Source organism: Camelus bactrianus, chromosome 19 (assembly GCF_048773025.1).
Source record: "Camelus bactrianus isolate YW-2024 breed Bactrian camel chromosome 19, ASM4877302v1, whole genome shotgun sequence".
NCBI classification, from domain to species: Eukaryota; Metazoa; Chordata; class Mammalia; order Artiodactyla; family Camelidae; genus Camelus; species Camelus bactrianus.
Window position 1 is genome coordinate 15,434,008 of NC_133557.1, and position 21,333 is coordinate 15,455,340.

The following is a 21,333-nucleotide window of genomic DNA, read 5'->3' on the forward strand; positions in this document are numbered from 1 at the left end:
AGGTTCCAAGTGGGCTGGTGGGAGCTGGCGGAATTTCCCCCTTTGTAGGCAGCTTGTTTTCTCTGCCAATATATTGATAAGAATGAGTATTATTCTTGGTCGTATTTGGGTGAGGATCTTCTGTCACTAGTTATGCTGGAAACACTGGTTGTGCCTAGAATCGCCCAGACTAGGATTCAGTTTCAACACTTTGTAGCTAAGTAGCTTGAGCAAATCATTAAGTTTTGTTTTGAATCAGTTGATGATAGCACGTAAGTCACGGGGCTGTTGTGGGGATTAAGTGGGATGAGACTGGTAACATCTTAGTGTAGCACCTCGCACATGGGAAGCATTCAATAAATGTTAGATATTATTATGATGGCTGTAAAGCCATTTTAGTGTTATGTGTATGCAGCTCCTACCTGGAGGGTTCAAATATTTTATTACTTGCCTGGAGATATGAAATAACTGGCCTATTTAAAAAATTGAGGAGAAGGGGGAGGATATAGCTCAAGTGGTAGAGCGCATGCCTAGCATGCAAAGTGTCTTAGGTTCAATCCCCGATACCTCCACTTAAAAATAAATAAATAAATGAAATAAATTACCCCCCCCTCAAATTGAGGAGAGATAAGTGGAAAGAGAAGTGAGGTAAAAGAAGCAGGGTTGGGGAGCACTAGAAATTCAAGAGGGGGAATGCAGGGCATTTGGGGAGAGAGGAGAATTGGCATAAGAGCCAATACCTTGGAGAGTTCCCTGGAGGCCAGTCTCTGCAAGGCAGAATGGAGATCAGGTTTCTGGGTCTGCATGGAGGCTGCAGGGGAAAGTGCTGGGAGAATTCTGGAAGTGGACTTAGTGAAGAACAGGGACCTGGCACAGTTAGGGTCTGATGTGTTCATGACTGGGATAATGAAGTTTAGGGTCATGTACCAGCAGTACCCTTGCCTTGAGTCCCTGAGATAAAGTACTTCAGGGCAGGATGGGGATGGGGGTGAGGGAGCGGGCAGAAGGAGAGGAGGGGGAGGGAGACAGGGCAGTGTACACGGGCACAGTCTTCGGAGCTTTAGTGGGGAAACCTTGCAGACCCATGTTTTCTCCACATTAGATGAGTTAAATGTGGTTCTCCCTACATTTGAGGGAATCTAGCACATAAATGTCTGCTCCTACATTATGAAGTGATTCCTCCTCCAGCCCCACATTTCAGAAAGACTGTGCATTTTTCAAGAGGATTAACTGTAGCTCATCTTGTACAAAGGCTACCCTGGTTTCTCTTTGTGTGCTTGCTTATTTATTCTTTATTTTTTAGAACAGTTGTAGTTTCACAGCAAAATTGAGGGAAGGTACAGAGATATCCCATACCCTCCCTGGCCCCACACATGCCTAGCCTCCCCCGTTATCAACTGGACCCACCAGAGTGGTACATTTTTTACTGTCGATGAACCTACGTTGATATGTCATGATTATCTAAAGGCCATAGTTTACATTAGAGTTCTCTCTTGTGTTGTACATTCTATGGGTTTGCACAAATGTGTAATGACATATATTCATCATTAAGGTACCATCCAGAGTATTTTTCAGTGCCCCCCAAATCTTCTGTGCTCTGCCTGTTCATCCCTCCCTGCTCTCCAACTCCTTTTGCTGTCTCCATAGTTTTGACTTTTCTAGAATGTCATATAGTTGGAATCATACAGTATGCTGCCTTTCACTTTTACTTAGTAATATGCAGGCAGAGGGAATAGCACAGAAGGCGGCTTATCGATGCAAGAGAGAGGGTGGTGCCTGGTGTCTTTATAGATTTGCCTATTCTGGACTTTTTGTATAAATAGAGTCACACAATATGCAGTCTTCTGTTACTGGCTTCTTTCACTTAGCATCATGTTTTCAAGATACATCCATGGTGTAGCGGGTGTCAGCATTTCATTCCTTTTCATGGCTACATAATATTCCACGGCGTGACTGGACCATATTTTATTTATCCATTCATCCATTGATGGATGTTCTGGATGTTTACACTTTGGGGCTATTGTAAATAGTGCTACTGTAAACTTCTGTGTACAAGTTTTTGTGTGGACATACGTGGTCATTCCACTTGAGTCTGTACCTAGGAGTAGAGTTGCCAGTCATATGGTAATTCTATATTTATATTTTGAGGAGCTACCAGACCATTTTACATTCCCACCAGCAAAGTACGAGGGTTCCGAGGTCCCCACATCCTCGCCCACACATGTTATTGTCCGACCCCGCCTCTTCTCAAATGGGCCCTGGAGGGAGGCGACCTGGGGAACACAAAGACCTGGCTCCTGGGCCCTGGGCCTGGGGATGTGACTTTGAGGGAGGCCCACCCTCCACCAGGGCTGAGTCATCGCCCAGGATCCTTGGGTGAACTTCCTGCCAGTGGAACGGGCTGCACCAGCCCCTGCGGAAGCCACCATTAGATTTGACTGAGTCTCCACCCCCAGCCCCAGGCGACTGGGCTTCCTTGGAAGCAGCTATTTCTGGCTATTTCTGCTCCAGGGAGGAGCAGCAGTGGGTGGAAAGGTTGAAGTTGCTCAGTGGAATGAGTTTGGAAGCGTGGTGCATTGAAGACCCAGGACAGCCTTGACTTGAGAGGCGAGTCAAGAGGCTGCTTCCTGAGAGGGCTGGCCCTTTCTGGCATCGTTGAAGCAGTAGGCTGAGTCCTGTGCTGCCCTGCCAGCAAGCATCCTGAGGAGGGCAGAGGGGAGGGGAGGGCCAGAGGGGCTGGTTTGATCAGGCTGCCAGTGCTGGACCCCGTGAGACTGAGCAAAGCAGACCTAGGATGTGAGGAGGGGGAAGAAACGGGGCCAGTATGGGCACGATTTTTCAAGGAGGAGGTGCAGCCTAGTCGGTGGGTGGCAGCAGCTGGAGCCAGGCCACCAGGGTGCTCGAAATCTGGGATGGGGTGGGGTCTACTGAGAATGGAGATGCAGCAGGAAGACAAACAGAAGGCATGTTGGAGCTCAGGCACCAGGGTCAGCCCCATTCATTTGCCTCTGGACCTAAACTGCTCCATCGAGGAGGTTCTGTGACTGTTAGCTACCGTTGTCCTTATTATCATGTACTGAACACCGAACTATTGGCAATGATCTTCACCTTCTTGCTTTTCGTCATCTCTCTGGCTCTCTTCACGCTAATAACTTTATCCGTCTCCCACATCTCTCCACTGCCCACCTTCCGCTCCCTGGGGCCTTGTTTGGCATAATTTTAGCAAAGTGGTTAAGTGTTCAGTCTTTGGAGGCAGCCAGACTGGGGTTAATATCCCAGCTCTGCCCTTCCCGGGTGCATCCCCTTGGGGAAGTCATTTCACAGGTTCAAGCATGAGCCTCAGTTTTGTGATCTGTAAATTGGGGTGATACTAGCAGGCAATTAATAATAAGAGGTCATTAGTTCTCATAACCAGATTAGGAGGACTAATGGATTTGATGGACATAAAGATGCAACACAGTGCCTCGGGCACAGTCAGTGCTGGATTGTAGAAAGAACACCCAAGCTGGAGCAGAGGGAGTGAGGACTGGGGTCCTGGGTGGGAGGGTCATGATGGGTGCCTGGCCTCAGGGTGAGCTGACGGACTTCTCTGGGCAGCTGCCAGGTCTGACTGCACCACCAGCAGAGGCTCAGGGAGGTGTATTTGCTGCTTCATTTCTGTGCAAAATCCATGCTTGTTGCTTTCCAGCCCCTGAGTCACACACCATGTGGTGTGTCTGCAGGGCTATGCACGTGTCCCTGGGAGATCAGTCCCACAGTCCCACAGACCCAACAAGCCACTTCGTGGGTCCCCAGAGCATTCCTCCCTCCGTTTCTTCCTGCCTTTGTTCATTCACACAATAGATATTAAACAAAAAATTTTTTTAATAAAAATTATACATATTTAAGGTGTACAACATGATGTTTATCTATATATATAGAGAGAAATGATTAGTACAGCCAAGCTGATTAGCATATCCATCTCCTCATGTAGTTACTTTTTTTCTGAGACGTTGGTCAAAGGGTACAAAGTTGCCATTATGGAGGATGAATAAATCTGGAGATCTAATGTGCAGCATGATGATTATAGTTAATAACATTGCTATACTAAGTACCAGAAATTTGCTAAGAGAGTGGATTTCAGGTGCTTTCACTACAATAGAGATTTCTTGAGGCCCTGCTGTGAGCCAGTCTCCGTGCTGGAGACCGGGGTCACCAGTCAGTGGGATTTGCTGCCGTCATGGAACCCAAAAAACAAAACAAATAATTATATAATTAATATATACCAGCTAATCACCCTGCAATTACAAATTGCAGCAGGACTACTGTGAAGCAGAAATGCAGGGCACTGTGGGAGCAAATAACTCGGGCAACTCGACTGAGGTTGGAGTGATCAGAGAAGACCTCTTAGAGGAGATCTGGAATTTCTGCTGGAATCGGAAGGATGAGGAGTTTGCTGGCCCAAGTAAGGGAAGAAAGAGGGCTCCAGGCACAGGAAACTGTGTGTGTAAAGGCCTCCATGAGCTCAGTTTTTGTTTTGTTTTAAGAAATGGAAGAAGCCAGCGTGACTGAATGGGGGAGGGAATTGGGGGAGGTTGGGGAGTGGGGTTAGGTGGGGGTGGGGAGGAGCAGGACTAGATCACAAGGCGCCTAGGAGGCAGTGGGAGGAGAAGTCCTCATTGCTGGGTGCTGGGTGGGAAAGGGAGTCAGATGGGAAGGGACGAGAGCTTAGTGAGCAGGATTCCCGCAAACGTGATGGTGCAAGTCACGTGGCCAGGGGGCAGCAGTGCAGTCCCAGGGCCCTCCCCCAGCACCCCCGCAGATGCAGATTGTCCAGGGTCCATCTTTAAGGGGCAGGCACCTCTGCCTTGCTGTCCTTGTTCCCCTGGGCAGGAGCAGGACCCACACCCGTGGTTGCACGTCACTGAGCAGCCCGAGGTCAGACAGTCCGCTCTGTGGGGCAGAGTGTGTCAGGTGGCAAAGAAAACAAGCTTGTCAGCAGTGATTTCTCCCCACAAAGGCAGCCACCACCAGCTTCCTGCCTAGATGGGTTGGTTCAGCCTCACTCGCTACAGCTGGAGATGGAGGGGAGCAGATGGCCCTGCTTGGCCCAGATTCCAGCCAGATTGCCAGGGAGGTGTGGGCGGAGCGACGTGGTTGGCGCCAGGAGCAGGAATATATGAGAGGCGGGTGGGAGCCACCTCTTTGCCATCTCATTGGGGTCTTGCCTGTAGCAGGGGTGATGGGGACGTTAGCTGCGGCCTCACTGTGGTCCTTGAACCAGCCGATGCTGCAAGCTCCCTGGAGACAGATGGCCTCTGCGTTTTACAACCAGGTTGAGAGCTCTTGAGACAGGCAAGATGTCCATGGTTACATCTCTGGTGCCCAGCACAGGGCAGGAACTCAGTAGTTGTTTTTTTTATTTTTATTTTTCAAATAAATGATAGTAGTAGCTCTCAGGCATTGTCTTACTTAATCTCCACAGCATCCCCACAAAGAAGATGCTGTTTTGATCCCTATTTTACAGATGAGGATGCCGAGGCACAGAGAGAAGGAATTAACTTCCCCTAAAGCCACATTTAAACAAATGTGGGAGGACAGATAGGTCACTTGGACAAACTGATGGCCAAGCCTGGTGTTGGGGCGGGAGCAGACCTGAGGCTGATGTGGTGGACTTGCCCAGCTAAAGAGGAGAGCATGCCCTTCTGATCTTTGTCCTCCCTGAGCCCTGGCCAACCCCTTACATACCCCCAAGCTAGCTACCTCCATTGTGCAAGGCACTCAGAGAGCCAGAGGGGAGCCTGGACAGCTCTGGAGACAGGACTGCTGGGTACGGCTGAGCAGGCTGCACACTGCACAACTCCAGAGCAAGCTTTCCCCATAGACTGATGAGAACAGTGCCCCCTGGAATTGTGCTGGGTGGTAACCCTGTAGCCAGGACCACATCATGCAGGACTGTGAAGACCAAGGTGATCAAATCTTTTTTGGAAAGGGCCAGATAGCAAATATTTTAGGCTGTGTGGGCCATACTGCCTCTGCTGTCACGACCTGACTCTGGTGGTGTGGGGTGTAAGCAGTCACAGGCATTATGTAAATGCATGAGTGCAGGTGTGTTTCAGGAAAATTTAATTTACAGAAATAGGCTGCCTGCCAGATATGGTCCAGGGACCATAGTTTGCTGACCCCAGTAGTGGCCAAGGAAGGGTTTTGAACTCTGTTCTAAGAACAAGTTGGAACTACAAGAGAGTTTTAAGTAGGGAGTGGGAAGAGGCAACTTAACATTGAACTTGGCCGTTGAGATGTCTGACTGTGTTCCTCTGGGGCTGCCATGTTTTTTGTGTCCTGGTTGTAGATCCCTGAGCTCTTCGGTCTACAAGAAGAGGCTTGGCCTGGGACCTGAGAGCCTCTGATGCTTACAGAGCAGAGGTCGCTCTGTCCACTCTCCCATCCCCCTCCTTCCCACCCCACCAGGGCTCCAGCAATGCTGGTCCCCATTTCTGGTCTCAGAGGCAGAGCGGAGCAGCCCTGGGGCCAAGAGCCTGGGCTTTGAAGTCAGAAGGATTTCAAAGGAGGGGCTGGGGGTGAGTTATTTCCTCCACTCGGTGGCATTTCGCTCTGAGCTGCACTTCCCTGACCCTCTGTCTCCTCTTCTCCATAAGAGGAGTAATTAGACATGAACACATGAAAGAAAAGTGGTTCAGCGTTGACCTGGGCACATAGGACGAGCTCAGTGAGAAGACACTGTTGGTAGAAGGATCATTTTTCTCGCTGAACCCCGGAGGCAGGATAGCCTGGCTGTGCACTGGGTGTTGGGGTCTTTGCTCCGATGAGTTGTGTCCAGAGCCAGGCTCCCAGAGAAAGCGCAAGTAGAACCACGGACGGGGCCTTGGCTCTTGGCTATTAAGGGCTCCTTAGAGACGAGGATGACTTGTCCCACCTCTTGGGCTGAGAATAACTGCCCGATATTGGAGTAATTATATGTCTTAGGCTCGCGTGCCACTGGGAGAACACCCCGATAATTACTGCACACAAAGGCTGCTGTTGGCAGCTGACGCTTAATTTCTGCCTCAAAGAGTGTCTCCTGGGAGGAAGCCTGGTCCACCACCCACCCCCACAGGATTTGAACCCTGGCCCGTGGACAGGCTGGCCTCAGTAATCAGTGGCTTTGCTATAGACTTCTCACATGGTTCTGAGGCTGAGACCAGCTACCAGGTCATCCTGTTCAAGGAACCTGTTGGCAACACTGCATATTCTAACTCGAGCCATCCGGGTCAGCACTATAGGGTGGACTGCTTTGCTCAGAGATGGAGAGGCTGTGTCCTTGGACTGAGCTAGGGGGCTGCCAATTAGGTCTGGGTCCTGGAAGGGTTATTGAGGATTTACTTACTGTGTGCCAGGCCCCAAGGAAAGAGCAGTAAGTGTCAGGTCACTGTCCTTCCCTTGGGGTTTAGTGTCTTATAGCAGACAAACCCAAAGCCCATAATTACTCAAGTAGTTATGTAATTATGATTGTGATAAGGCTGTAAATGAGATGTGTAGAAACTGAGCTTACAATGCCTTCATCTGAGGAGTTTGGGCTGAAAGGTAAAGGATGAGGAGTGAGGGGTGTGTGTGTGTGTGTGTGTGTGTGTGTGTGTGTTAGTGTTGGATACTTGGATGCAGGTGGATGAATGGATGGTGGATGGGGGGATTCATGGATAGATGCATGGATGAGGGTGGATGGCTGGATGGTAGATGGCTGGATGCATGAATGGGTTGGTGCATGGATGGATGATTGAGTCTTCCAGGCAGTGGGAACAGGCTGTGCTAAAGCTCAGAGGCCAAAGGAAATATGGTGACTCTGTAGCTGACAAAAGACCGTTGTGGAGGGTGTTCGGAGTTTAAGACCTCGACTGGGGAGGTAGGTAGGTTAGGAGCATTGAGTACAGCTGAGCAAGTTGTGCACTGCTCTGCCTCTCGTAGACCACTGTGTGAATGGTCCCCTGGGATTGTGCAAGATGGAGGCCTGGAGGCTGGGAACATGTTATGTAGATGTTCTCTGCCATAGTGAGAGTTTTGGACTTTTGTTCCCAAGCAATCAGGAGCCATGGAGAGGTTTCGGCAATTGGTGATGGGACTAATTTCCACGTATAATTCCCTAAAGTAGAGCAGTTCAATAGAACTTCCTGTGAAGATTGAAATGTCCTGTTTCTGCTCTTTCTAATATGGTAGCCATGCATGGCTGTTGAGCACTTGAAATGTGACCAGAGTGACTGAGGAGGTGAATTTTGAATTTTTATGAATTGACATTTGAAAAGCTGTAAGAGCTGGATGGGGCTAGTGGGTCTGTTTTGGACAGAGCATCTCCAGAGGACCTGACTATATCCCGTGTAAACTCCTGTCACTCTGGCCCCCAGCAGCCGTGAGCGCATCTCGGGCAAGTCTGCTGGAGATGTCACCTCTTGCCAGGAGCCTGAGTGGAGGCCTCAACCTCCCCTTCACTGGAGCCTCCATTCACACTCAGGCCAATGGTGCCTCCAGGGCTGTGGGTCTGGGAGCTGGGACTGATGAGGACAAGCTGGGGAACCACCCCATCCCGGCTGCTCCTGAGACCTCGGCTTCTTCCCTGGCACCCCTGGGGTTGCTGAGCAGCTAGTCAACCTGCGGAGTGGATGGCATGCCCTCTGTCCTTCACAGCTCACTCGAGTTTGTTCCCCCACAGCAGAGGCAAATCAGTCAGGACGCCCATGGGCGCCGCTCCCTTGCGTGGGTGGTGGGCCGTAGTATGGAGATGGTGCCCGCCATGGGCACCAGGGGATGTGGACTTTGGTTCGTGTTTTGGAGGGAGCCAAACTGGGTGGGAGTGGGAGGGGCTGAGGGGGGCAAGGCCAGCCTGCACCTCCCATCTACAGGACCCAGGCCTCCATCGCTGGCTTTCTCAGCATCACGAGGGTCTCATGCACAAGCCAGCTTGTGTATCCAAGTTCATCTAATTGCTCAGCAAACAGCCACCCCTCAGTCCCCTCTTCAGCCTAGAGGCATGCTTGCCCCCTGCATGCCCGCCCTGGGGAGGCTGGATCTGGGGAAGAGGTCTTTGCAGATTCTGCATTTTCAGGCTTAGAGCCACTGGACAGGGAAGGGTCAGGTGGGCCAGACGGGAACCATGGGGTTCAGTGGACTCATCCCATTGGCTACCTGGACTGTTTGCTCCGTGGGGGAGGTATAGCTGGAGGCAGTGCAGAGATGGGTATCCTGAAGCTGGGAGGCCATGGCAAGGGTTCCAGCTGCCAAGACTGGGAAGGGACCTTATGGGCCAGCGGGCTAGTTCATTTGATGTTGGTCTCCTGCTACCCAGACTCTGAGCTGACCGAGAGCAGAATCCATGTCTCTTGCTCATTGGTGTATCCCAGCATCATTCCCCATGCGGGCACACAGTAGGTGCTTAATATGTGCACACTGACTTAATGAATGAATGAACACATCGAAGCCTCCCTTTGCCCTGGCCCAAGTTTCTGAGCAGGTGGACTTGAATACATTGGTACAATTGATGTTGTACACTATGTGCATGCTGACCCACTGTCCTTCCCTTTGCACGTGGGTTCAGAATGAGAACTGGGACCTTAATGGGTGGGGAGGGATGGAGAAGGAGGGAGGATCCCAGTAATAAGGGTAGGGGCGTGGTCCTAAGCAAGAGAGATTCGAGGCTGTGGTTGGAGTTCACGTTGGCCTCCCTCATCCCCAGTTCCCTGCCCTACCCACCATCCCTGAAAACACACACATGCACACACACACACACACGCACACACACACACGCACACAGCTAGATAAAGGTCTAGGGAAGGAAGGGAGTTAAAGCCCCTGCTATCCCTGGCCCCCAAGGCTCAGTGGGGCCAAAGAAGGGGCATTTGGCAGTTGTGAGTGGGCTAATACCTGGTCCAGGGACCTGCAGTGTTAATAAAAACGATAACAGCCTCCATAATAAGAACTCACATTCAAACCATGGGCCAGACGCCGCACCAAGCCCTGGCCACAGCTCACCTCAGTTACTCCACGTGATGCCCCTGTGAGGTAGGATTAACACCATCCCCATTTTACAGAATAGAGAACTAAGGCACAGAGAGGGAAGTGTCTTGACTGAGGTTGCACAGCCAATAAGAATGGCACTGAAATTGGAATCCAGGCCATCAGACACCAGAGTGTCTGCTTTCAGTGACTAGAATGTGCTCTTTCTGGACAGCAAATATAAACTGCTTTGCTCTGTGCCTGACATACAGGAAGCGCTCAGAAAAAGTTAGCTCCTGTTCTTATTGTGCAGAATAAGTCAGGCAGTGCCATCCACCCCTTGGAAATCCTGGACCAGAGATCTGTGATCTGTGCCTCCGTTTCCTCATCTGTGAAACGGGGTGGTGTTGATACTTACCTCTCACGCCTGTTGTAAGGAGTAAACATGACTGCTCATGTTAGGACCTGGCGGAGAGTGGGTCTTATCTGGGTCCCTGGCATCACTGTATACCTGGTGTGTGACAGGACACTCACTCCTGTTCCCTCTGTTGCAGTGCGCTACTTCCTGAAGAATAAGGTCAGCCCTGATTTGTGCAACGAGGATGGACTCACAGCCCTGCACCAGGTAAGGCCAGGCTCACTGGGGCCTCTGGCTCCGGGCTTTCCCCCTGGACAGGTGCCCCATCTCCCTGCTGTTTCCTGCCCAGAGCTTTCAGGGAGGAGGGGGAGGGGAGCCGCAGCTGCCCCGTCTGAAAGGCTCTTGTCTGCTTCTGAGAGGAGGGTGTCAGTTACGGACACACCCACGGAGCCCCCGTGCCCACGTGCGTGCGGCACTCACAGCCTCTGAGGACAGGGAGCCTTTGTCCACTGCATCTTCACTGTCTGGCAAAGGGTTTGACAAACAAAGCAAGTTTGTCTGGAGCTTGACAGTTTACGAGGCACTTGTGTTTACACCCACCAAGGCATCCACCCATCCCAGTGACAAAAGTGATTGACAGGCGTGGGGAGTTGGGGATGTGACCTGCCTAAGGTCACACAGCTGTGACCTACGGCCAGGAACCATGCGCTGTCATAACATACATCCTTTTTAGGGCAGCGAGGTGGGCCCAGTCCCCTTTGGCTGGGAGGGGCTACTCTGCCTGTCATCTCTTGCCCAGATGCTGTGACAGCCCCCACTTGTCCCCAGCACTCAGGTGACCCTGCCGTGATCCATTCTCCATGCAGTGGCTGCAGGGATGCCGAGGCCCACATCTGCTGGCGTTACCGTTACTCAGAGCACTCTGGTGTCTTCCCATAATGCTGGGTGCGCGCGTACAAGAGCCTGAGAGCTGAGCTGGTACATCCACGGCCTTTCTGCTGAGCACCCCTCTGTCCTCTTAGCCATTAGCCTGATCATTTGATGTTGATCTCTGAGCCGCACGAGGGCAGAGCCTGTGTCTCTTACTCATTGGTGTATCCCAGCGTCGGTCCCCATGCTGGCATACAGTAGGTCCTCAAAGTGTGCGTGCTGAGTTAATGAGTGAACACATTGAACCTCCCTGTGCCCTGGCCCAAGTTTTTGAGTGGGTGGACTTAAATGCAGCCTGGTGGACAGGAGGCCAGGCTATGGGAACGCTTGGCTGGCAGGAGCCTCTCTATCTCGCTGTGAGGGCGGGAAGTGGGGACAAAGACTGGCCTACCCATAAGCGCCATGGGCGAGTCCCCACCCTCAGTCATCAGCCCAGTGGCTCCCTGTGTGTCCTCTTGGTTTCTCTTCCTGTCCCACAGGGCTTCACGCATCTGCTAATTCTAGCTGTGTGACCCTGGGCAAGTTACTTAAGCTCTCTGGGCCTCACTTGCCTCATCTGTAAAAGAGGAATAACAAGTACCCATCCCATTAGGTTGTTGTGAGGATTAAATGAATACATATAGAAACCCTACAAGCATCACGACATTGGATAAATATTACATATTCTTAGTATTAAAATTTGTCACATGTTCCACCCTGCAAAGCCACTTCATTGATGTAAAGTGTGAGTTGATTGTCACACCCCTTTAAAATATGATTATCCCCATTTTACAGCTCAAGAAACTGAGGTTCAGGGTAGCACTGTCTGATAGAACTTTTACGATGATGGAATGTTCTGTGTATCGACACTGTCCGGTATGAGACATTTAGCCCCACATGGCTATGGAGCCCTGGAAATATTGTTCTGGGGATTAAAAGAGGCAATGCATGGCCGAAGGTTAGCAACCCAGTAACGCCTCAAAAAGCGCTAGCTGTGATTACTGATAACGTGGCATGTTCTTATTACTGCTGTTGCCAGGGCTGCTGTTATTGCAGTCTTTGTTATCGTCACTGCTGCTGCAACACAGCGAAGGAGCACAGTAAGAAGAGCTTTCTGTGGATTTTCTGCTCTTGGCAACAGGCAAACTTCAGAGGTCTGCAATCTGAGAGCAGCATGGCTGGATTAAGGAGGAGGCTCTCTCTGACAGAGGGTGTGTGGAAGGGGAGTGACGGGGAGGCAGGGAGAGAGGATGAAGCCTCATCCAGGGCCATGGGGATAGGGACAGTGTTGCAGGAGATGGAACCCCCACCTAGTGATAGATTGGATGTGGGAGGTGAGGGGGCGGGAGGAGTCATCCAACTGCCAGGTGCCATTGCCCACCTTGGGGAAGGCAGGAGAGGAGGCCAACTCGCTCCACCACGTACCACCCACCATTGCACTCCTGCATCCAGCTCCTAACCCAGCCCTTGCTCTAGCCTCGTCTCCCAGGTGCAGACTGGCCCAGGCCCTGGGCGTCCCTCTTCAAGTCTACAATTCTGGGTGCGTAATCGCCCCATTCCCTGCCCCCGCCTATCCTCGTGTTTTCCGCAGCCCCTCAGGGTGGGATCTCTAGCCTTCCTGTCCCCTGATCCAGGCGCTGGGCTGCTCCTCCTCCTACGGACAGGGCCATCTCAAACCCATCTCCCAGGGACAGCCCAGGAACCCTACCCTCACCTTTCCCCGCCATTTCACTCTGGTGCCTTTGGCGCCCCCTGCTGACTGTGCCGTGCCACTGCATGGTTCTCCCACCCACCTGAGGCAGTGCCCTGCTCCACTGGTCCCGCGTGTCCCTCCTGTCCAGAGAGATGTCCCCAGACCCAACCAACCCCAGATGGGCTTTTCAGAAAGAGAACCTAGGTCTCTGGCACCATCTGCATGCAAATGGCTGCTCCTTTCCCACATGTCTTTCTGGTGCTGAGCCCCCGGTTCTGCTGAGCAGTGGGGTGCGGGCTGTGGTACCGCCCCATCCCCATCTCCACACCCAGCTGGGGCCATGGGCTCCCACAGGCGCCCCCGCTCCTTCTGCTGATACCCAGTCACTTCTCCCCATGCCTGTGGTCACTTCTGTAGGCTGGGCCACCATCATCTCTTAAATGAGTGATTCCAACACAGCACCTCACTATCCCTCTTCTCCCCCCTAAAAGCATGCAGTTGCAATCCATTCTCCACGTGCAGCCAGAGGAGGGTTTTTTTTTAAAAGGCAAGTTTGATTGTGCTGCTCCTCTGAGTATAACTCTGCAACATCTCCCATTGCACTGAGGGCGAAGCGCTTCCCTGGATGGGTAGGGCCTAGCACAGGTCCCTGGTCTGTCCCCTGCTGGCTTCTCCGGGGGTCACCTGGGATGGATCCCACAGTCAGTAAAGTAGGTTCCTGTCTTCTTCCTCCTCTGTCCTCCCTTCTCCCTGCTCATGGGCCTGGCTTGAGGCCCCTCTGTCCCCGTGGAATCTTTCACTCTCTGTCCCTGGAGTCTGATGGCTCCAATGGCTGTCAGAGCCCTGAGTCTCTCTGGGAGGCTGCATTCTCATTGGGGCTGACCCACGTGTGGACAGGCAGGAGCACAGAGACGGCTGTCTCCTTGCAGGGACTGTACCAGAAGCCCTAGGGCCCTCATGCGGAGACGGGTTCTTTAGGGGAGGCTTGGTTACTTGGGACCTCCCCTTCTGGGTCAGAAATTCCTAAGTCAGAGGTTTCAAACTATGATCTAGGAGGCCACTGTTGGGAGGGGGATCTCGCCCTACCCCCTATCCCCGCCCCCACCAACACACACCCCTACTTCAGCCCCAGCAGCCCTGCTTGAATTTATTGGTTATCTAAGTTCTCCATACCATTTTGTTTGAAGAAAGCCTTCTGAAACTAAAAGGATTTTAAAGCCTCATTCAAAATTTTGTCTCATTCCACCAATATTTGCAAAGCATTTCATAGCTGACTTTATCTCATCTTTACATTTTTATCATGTATATTATAAACTCAAGAAACAGGCTCAGGAAGGTTGAATGGCTTACCCAAGACCACACAGCATTTTACGTAATGGAGCTGGCTTCAAACTCAAGTCGTTTGGCTCCACTGTCCTTCTCGTGGTGTCTCGGGGGGAACTTGGTGTGTCATCATCGCCACCCGGGGCCCTGCCCGGAGCTGACCCTGCCTGTGGCCTCCTTGCAGTGCTGCATCGACAACTTTGAGGAAATTGTCAAATTGCTCCTCTCCCACGGTGCAAACGTGAACGCCAAGGACAACGAGCTGTGGACGCCCCTGCACGCTGCGGCCACCTGCGGCCACATCAACCTGGTGAAAATCCTCGTTCAGTAGTACGTGCCCCTCTCTCCCCTGAGAATAGCCTTTTCTCAGAGTTTGGATTTTTACAAGTTTTTTTTTTTTTTTTGGAACGGGGGAACTTTCATTTTCTCTTTCTCTTTTTTTTCCTGTCTCCTTTGGTGCCTGTCACTCTCTTCCTCTTTCTCCTCACATTCCCTTTCCATCCTTGTGTCTTCCTCTCTTTTCCTCTCCGTCTCTGTCCTTTCATTCTCTTTGTTTCTCCCCATATTATTGTGGTGAAATACACCTAACGTGAAACTGACCATCTTTGCACTACAGGAATAAATCCCATTTGGTCATGGTGTATAATCCCTCTGATATGCTGCTGAGTTCAGTTTGCTAGTATTTTCTTGAGGCTTTTGCTTCCATGTTCATGAAGAATATCAGTCTGTAGTTTTCTTGTGTCCTCGCCTGGCTTTGTATCAGGGTATCATTCTCTTTTATAAAATCTCTTTGTCTCTGTCTGTCCCCTTGAGTCTATATTCATCTCCTTCACTCTTATGTGTTGTTCCCATTTTTGTTTTTCTTGCTGTAGAAAAAAGGCACACATACTTCCTCGGCCCTGCTCCCCTAGATCCTGTCCATATGCTCTCCTTTGGGGCAAGATCTGCTTTGGGGGACGTCACGCAGCAATGTCTTTCCCAGGAATAAGGCCACTTCCCTCTATATCGCTCTGACAGTCTTCTCTCACCCTGAAATTCTTTCTAGTTTGCTCAGGTTCTATAAACACATAGAAAATACACAATTTCAAGTGTATTTAATTGAATTCATCTAATGATTGGTGGCCATTTGAGCTGAGCCAAGCCAAGGAAGTGCTGAGCACTGGGAACTCAGGGCTGCAAAAGTCCTGAAGAACCAGGCAGGAAATCAGGCGATTACAGTACCAGAGTTGAGACAGAGTGAGACCAGTGGGTTGGGGTCCCAGGAGGCCAAGGAGGGCGTCTGAGGGCAGGGAGTTAGGGATGGTGGCCGAGGGCTGGTGACCTTTGGCAGAGGTTTCAGTGGAGCAGCAGGGACCCATTGGGTGGCTGCTGGGGGGATGGAGATGACAGTACTGCCACCCTGGCTCAGAGAGGTGGATTAGCTTGCCCAAGGGCACACAGGAGCTCAGAGAGGTCCCAGTGGAGGGCTGTTAGGCCAAAGGACTGGCAGGTGGCCCATGCCCGCACCTCTGATGAGAGCCTGGGTGTGGCTAAGTCTGCGGGAGCATCATGTAGCCACAGTCCAATCAGTGATGGTGCGAGAGGAAAAGGGAGTGCTGTCAGCCTAGTACAGAGGGTCCCCAGTACTGATCTGTACCAGAATCATGGGTTGAAAATACATAATCTTCTACCCTGCCCCTGAGAAACTCTGTTTCAGGAGGTCTAGAGTGGAGCCCAGGAAGCTGCGTTTTATTTCAGTGGTTCCTGGGTAATTCTGCCACAGGACATCCCAGGACCATGCATGGCAGCTACTGGCCCAAAAGGCATATCTTGCCACGGAGACCCGAGGCTCTGTCCTGCCCCTGTCCTGGCCAGCCTTTTGGGCAGGGACTTAGAGGAGGAGGTGGGGAATAGCCGAGGATGTTTCAGTACGTGGGCCAAGACTGAAATAGGACAGGGAGAAGTGAAAAGAGCTGGCGCGTGAAAGAACCAGCTTTGAGTCTTGACCCCCCCCCCCCCCCCAATATCTTAGCTGTGCGGCCTCAGGCAAGTGACTAAACCTGTCCGAGCCTCTGTTTCTCCTTGAGTGAGGTGGGGCCAGTAATACTGAACCAAGAAGACTGTTTCGAGGATTATACAAGATGATGTGTGTAAAGGGCTTGATCAAGCCTGGCTCTAAGCAGATGCCTGGTAAGCAGTGCTCCTGCTGTTAATGTTTGTTGTATTTTCTTTTAAATGTTTTCTTATTTATTTATTTACTTATTATTGAAAAATAGTTGATTTGCAGTGTTCCTTTAGTTTCTGGTGTACAGCAAAGTGGTTCAGTTATATATATACAAACACACACACACACACACACATATATATACTCTCATATTCTTTTCCATTATGGTTTATTACAAGATTTTGAATATAGTTCCTTGTGCTATATGGTAGGGCCTTGTTGTTTATCTCCTTTATATATAGTAGTGTGTATCTGCTAATCTCAAACTCCTCATGTGTCCCTCCCCTACCCCTTTTCCCCTTTGGTAACCTTTGCCTGTGAGTCTGTTTCTGTTTCGTGAATAAGTTCATTTGTGTCATATTTTAGATTCCATATGTAAGTGATATCATTTGATATTTGTCTTTTAAATCTGTCTGACTTACTTCACTTAGTATGATCATCTCTAGATCCATCCATGTTGCTGCAAATGGCATTATTTTCATGTTGTATTTTCTTATTTGACATCTGTCCTCAAGTGCCTGTCTGCTGGTTCTTCAACAGAACAGGAGGCTAGGGGAAGACTCCTGGGATTTTGCCCCTTGCCACGTGGGGCCCCTGAGATCCTAGAGATGCTATCCTTGCTGGGGTGCACTGTGGTGGGTTGGTGGGTGTTGGGGTGCACGGTGGGCTATGGATGAGAGGCTGGAGGGTAGAGGCAGCTAGACCAACCCTAGGAACTCACCCTGGGCCTTTCTCTGCAGTGGGGCCGACTTGCTTGCCGTCAATTCTGATGGGAACATGCCCTATGACCTCTGCGAGGATGAGCCCACCCTGGATGTCATCGAGACGTGCATGGCGTACCAGGGTAAGGGTAGGGCAGCCTGCCGTGAGTGGGCTCAGGGCGGGGCCACGGCCAGCATCTCTCATCCACCCAGGGGAGCAAGTTCCCTAGCCTGCATGTCAGGGCTCAGGAACTAGGCTGGGGCCCCGTGGTGGGTGTTACCCGCGTGATGGACAAGATGAGGACACAGAACGATCCTGGAACATGTGCTGTGCACATGGGGGTGTTGCTCTCATCTGTGTCACCCACACGCGCAGGCCACCTCAGCTGGCCCGGGCTCTTCGTCAGCTGTGACAATTCAATTCAGTAAACATTTGTGATAAAGATACATTCCCATTTGGGAAAATAATACAAAGTCAAGAACATTGGCACGAGCCTGCTCTGTGCCAGGCACCACGCGGGCTGCCAGGGGCCCCGGGTAAACAAGATGTGGGCTGTTCTCGGCTCACAAGTGAGCTTCAGAGAGGAAACAAATGTAGCCATCAGAGAGACATGCCTCTCCTCCACCACCCCATTCCACACGGAAAGGGCCTCCTTTTCTGAAATAAATCTCAAACCCAGACCCTCAGCTGCAGTCCAAGGTCCTGCCGGTCCCCGCGCTTGTGTTTCTCCCCACGTCGCTGCACAAACCACCGATTTGACTTCTCCGTTCCTCGGAACTTTTCCTATTCACTTTCTGCAAAGCTTCCTAATGGTTTTTGTGCTAATCTGGTGAATCTGTGAACTCCTTCTCAGAATAATATTTTTAAACGCAGTTATCAAAGCCATAGGACTATAACGGAAACCACTTCTATGAAAGTATATGTCCCCAAATATTTTTAAATGTGTCATATAGAAATTTTACTGATTCAGGAAGCAATCAGATAAAATGAAAATACCTGCAGGTTCTGCTGGTGACAAAGTCACTGCCAGTTCTATTGTGAACTTGGCCTGTGTTCTAATGGAAGGAAATGCTATCTTTCATTTAAAGGGTAATGAAAATAAACATGTCATTCTTTTCTCCTTTCACGTTTACAGACCTCCCCTGAATTCTATCCAAGAATGCTTGATCTAATGGACCTCCTTTCAGAGCATGTCACTCTCTCCTTCAACACTATTAGTAGCTGCCAGTAACACTTAGAGTTTTAGCCAGAGAGTCAGGCTTGAAAATGTGTTTCTGGGTCCCTCCACCTCGATTCATTCAGCTCTCCATTTAAAAGTTATATGTTCGGTGAATTCCGTAACTGCCGTAACAAAGATTCATTGAGCATTGTGCCTGGTGCCACAAACACAGCTGTGGACGAGATGGAGGAAACTAACAGAGACCTGGGTCAGATGGGGTGATCAGGGGGTGTCAGATGGGGTGATCAGGGGAGGCCAGCTGGGGAGGGGATCCACGCCGGACCTAGAGGATGAGAAGGAGCCAGGCGTTTGAGAAGCTGGAGGCAGGAAGGTGGGTGGTAGGACAGACCCCAGGGAACAGGAGCCACACCTCCCCCATCTACCTTCCTCTCACCACCCCTCCCCCTTGGGGCCTCAGTCCTCGAGTGCTGACTAAACCCCCCTCCCCCACTGCAGGCATCACCCAAGAGAAGATCAACGAGATGCGGGCAGCCCCTGAGCAGCAGATGATTTCGGACATCCACTGTATGATTGCAGCCGGCCAGGACCTCGACTGGATAGATGCCCAGGGGGCCACGCTGGTGAGGAGAGGGGCCTGGCTGGTTTGGGCAGGGCGGTCAGGACCAGAAGTGGGCCTGCACCTGGTAGAGGCCAAACATATTCAGCTGGGGCTTGTCCGTGGCCTTGGACCACCTCCAGACCCGCCTTGGAGCCGGGGTGGCCTCTGGAATATGGAGAGTGAGCAAAGCTGGGCTCAGGTGCTTTGAGAAGCTGGCCACTCTTGGTGATTCATTATTTTCTACTCCATTTAAAGTTATTACAAAACAGCTTTATTTCCTCATGCTGTACAACTATGTCCTTGTTGCTTATTTATTTCTATGTCACAGTTTGTACCTCTCAATCCTCTACCCTTGTCTTGCCCCTCCCCACTTCCCTTTCTATACTTGTGAGTCTGTTTCTGTTTTGTTATATACACTCATTTGTTTTCTTTTTTAGATTCCACATATAAGTGCTAACATAGAGTGTTTATCTTTCTCTGTCTGACTGATTTCACTAAGCATAATACCCTCTAGGTCCATCCACATGGCTGCAAATGGCAGAACATCATCCTTTTTATGGCTGAGGAATATTCCATTGTATATATATGTATTTTTTGCCACATCTTCTTTATCCATTCAAGTATTGATGGACACTTAGGTTGTGCCCATATCTTGACTATTGTAAATAATGCTGCAATGAACATTGGGGTGCGTGTATTATTTCAAATTAGTGTTTTCATTTTCTTTGTATATGTACCCAGCAGTGGGGTTGGTGGATCACATGGTAGTTCTATTTTTAAGTTTTTGTGCCTCATGCCCTTTTCGATGAACTGGGTCCCTACTCAAATCACCTGCTCAGCCCAGCACTCAAGGTTAGAGTCAGGTAGTTGGATCAAACGCTGTGTGAACGCTGTGTGATGTCATGACCAGGCTGTACCAGGGCATTGCCCACCCTGGCTGGAGCTCCTCTGGGTCTGTGGCTGGACCCTCTAGACACGGGGGGTCTGCACTTCTTGGGCTGGTCTCAGAGTGGCTCCACCCTCATGGACCAGGCACATACTAGGTCTTGTCATCACTTATGGCTCTCTGAGAATGTTAGTCCCTCATGGAGTGTTCATCATGTGGTAAGTAGTTTATGTATTTTCTGGGAGATTGAGCAAGTGGACAACTGAGGTCTACAAGGTGGCATTCATCACCAGAGGCCTTCAATGGCACCAGGTAGAAGAAATGGGGCCTCTGTGTGAGCTTTCCCTGATGGGATGTATTGGTTATCTATTGCTGCCTAACAAACTACCCCAAGATGTAGCATCTTAAAGCAACAGTAATAAATATATATTCTTCCACATAGTTTCTGTGGGTCAGGGAATTGGGAGCAGCTTAACTGGGTGGTACTGGTGTGGAGTCTCTCATGAGGCTGCAGTCAAGATGTCAGCCAGGCCTGCAGTCATCTGAAGGCTTGTTGAGGGCTGGAGGATCCACTTCCAAGATGGCACACTCACATGGCTACAAGTTAGTGCTGGCTGTTGGCAGGAGGTCTCGGTTTCTCACTTCTTAGGCTCTGTCCTTAGGGATGCTTAAGGGTCCTCACAGCACTATGGCTGCCTACTTCTAGAATGATTGAACCAAGAGAGCATTAGGTGGAAGCAGCATTTGACCTCAGAAATCACATACCACCACTTCATCATATACTGTTTGTTAGAAGCAAGTCACTTGTTCTGGCCCACATTCGAGGCGGCAGGAATTAAGCTTCATCTTTTAAAGAGAGGTGTGTCAAAGAATTTGTAGACATATTTTAAAATCACCATATTGGACTTCTGAGATTCCTTCTACAGGGCTCAGCACATAGTAGGGAGTCAGTAAATGCTGTCGCCTTAACCACAGGGTCTCAAAGACAGGGGAGAGGAGTTCACTTCTCTGCCTTACCCTCTCGGTCCATACTGCAGACTTACTAATCCTCTGCAATGTGGCAGGTACTTCCACCTCATTCTATTCGATTCTACCGGCCCCAAGTATGATCTGGGACTTGGGTCAGGGAACGGACTCTCCTGCCTCCAAATGAGGGGACAACCCCTAGGGGATGCTCACGTCTTTCCTCTCCTTCAGCTGCACATAGCTGGAGCCAATGGATACCTGCGGGCAGCCGAGCTCCTTCTGGACCATGGAGTGCGTGTGGATGTGAAGGACTGGGATGGCTGGGAGCCCCTGCACGCGGCTGCCTTCTGGGGACAGGTAGTTGTCACCCACAGGGCTGGGAGGGAGGCCAGCACAGGGTCAGCCTGCTGTCCTTTGGGCTGGAAGTTGGTTCAGAAAACATAAAACCCATGTAAGGTGTTGACTATGGCTAGCGTATGGGATATGAAAAGATCTAGGGGGTTGGCGACAGCCGTTGACAAGCTGTGTCCTAATAAGATGATAATCAAATTTGCTAAAGTAGAAAATTCCCCGCAT

At 50.7% G+C, this 21,333-nt stretch overlaps 1 protein-coding gene across 3 annotated transcripts in view; it reads left to right on the top strand.

The window, feature by feature from the left end:
* PPP1R16B (protein phosphatase 1 regulatory subunit 16B) overlaps positions 1-21,333 on the top strand; it is a 94,218-nt gene that overhangs the window by 60,729 nt on the left and 12,156 nt on the right. For all 3 annotated transcript variants that reach the window (XM_074347269.1, XM_074347268.1, XM_074347270.1), the window contains exons 3-7: positions 10,494-10,564; positions 14,407-14,552; positions 17,166-17,269; positions 18,803-18,927; positions 20,989-21,114. In XM_074347269.1, coding sequence (XP_074203370.1) covers positions 10,494-10,564; positions 14,407-14,552; positions 17,166-17,269; positions 18,803-18,927; positions 20,989-21,114 — 572 coding nt within the window. The remainder of the gene's footprint in view (positions 1-10,493; positions 10,565-14,406; positions 14,553-17,165; positions 17,270-18,802; positions 18,928-20,988; positions 21,115-21,333) is intronic.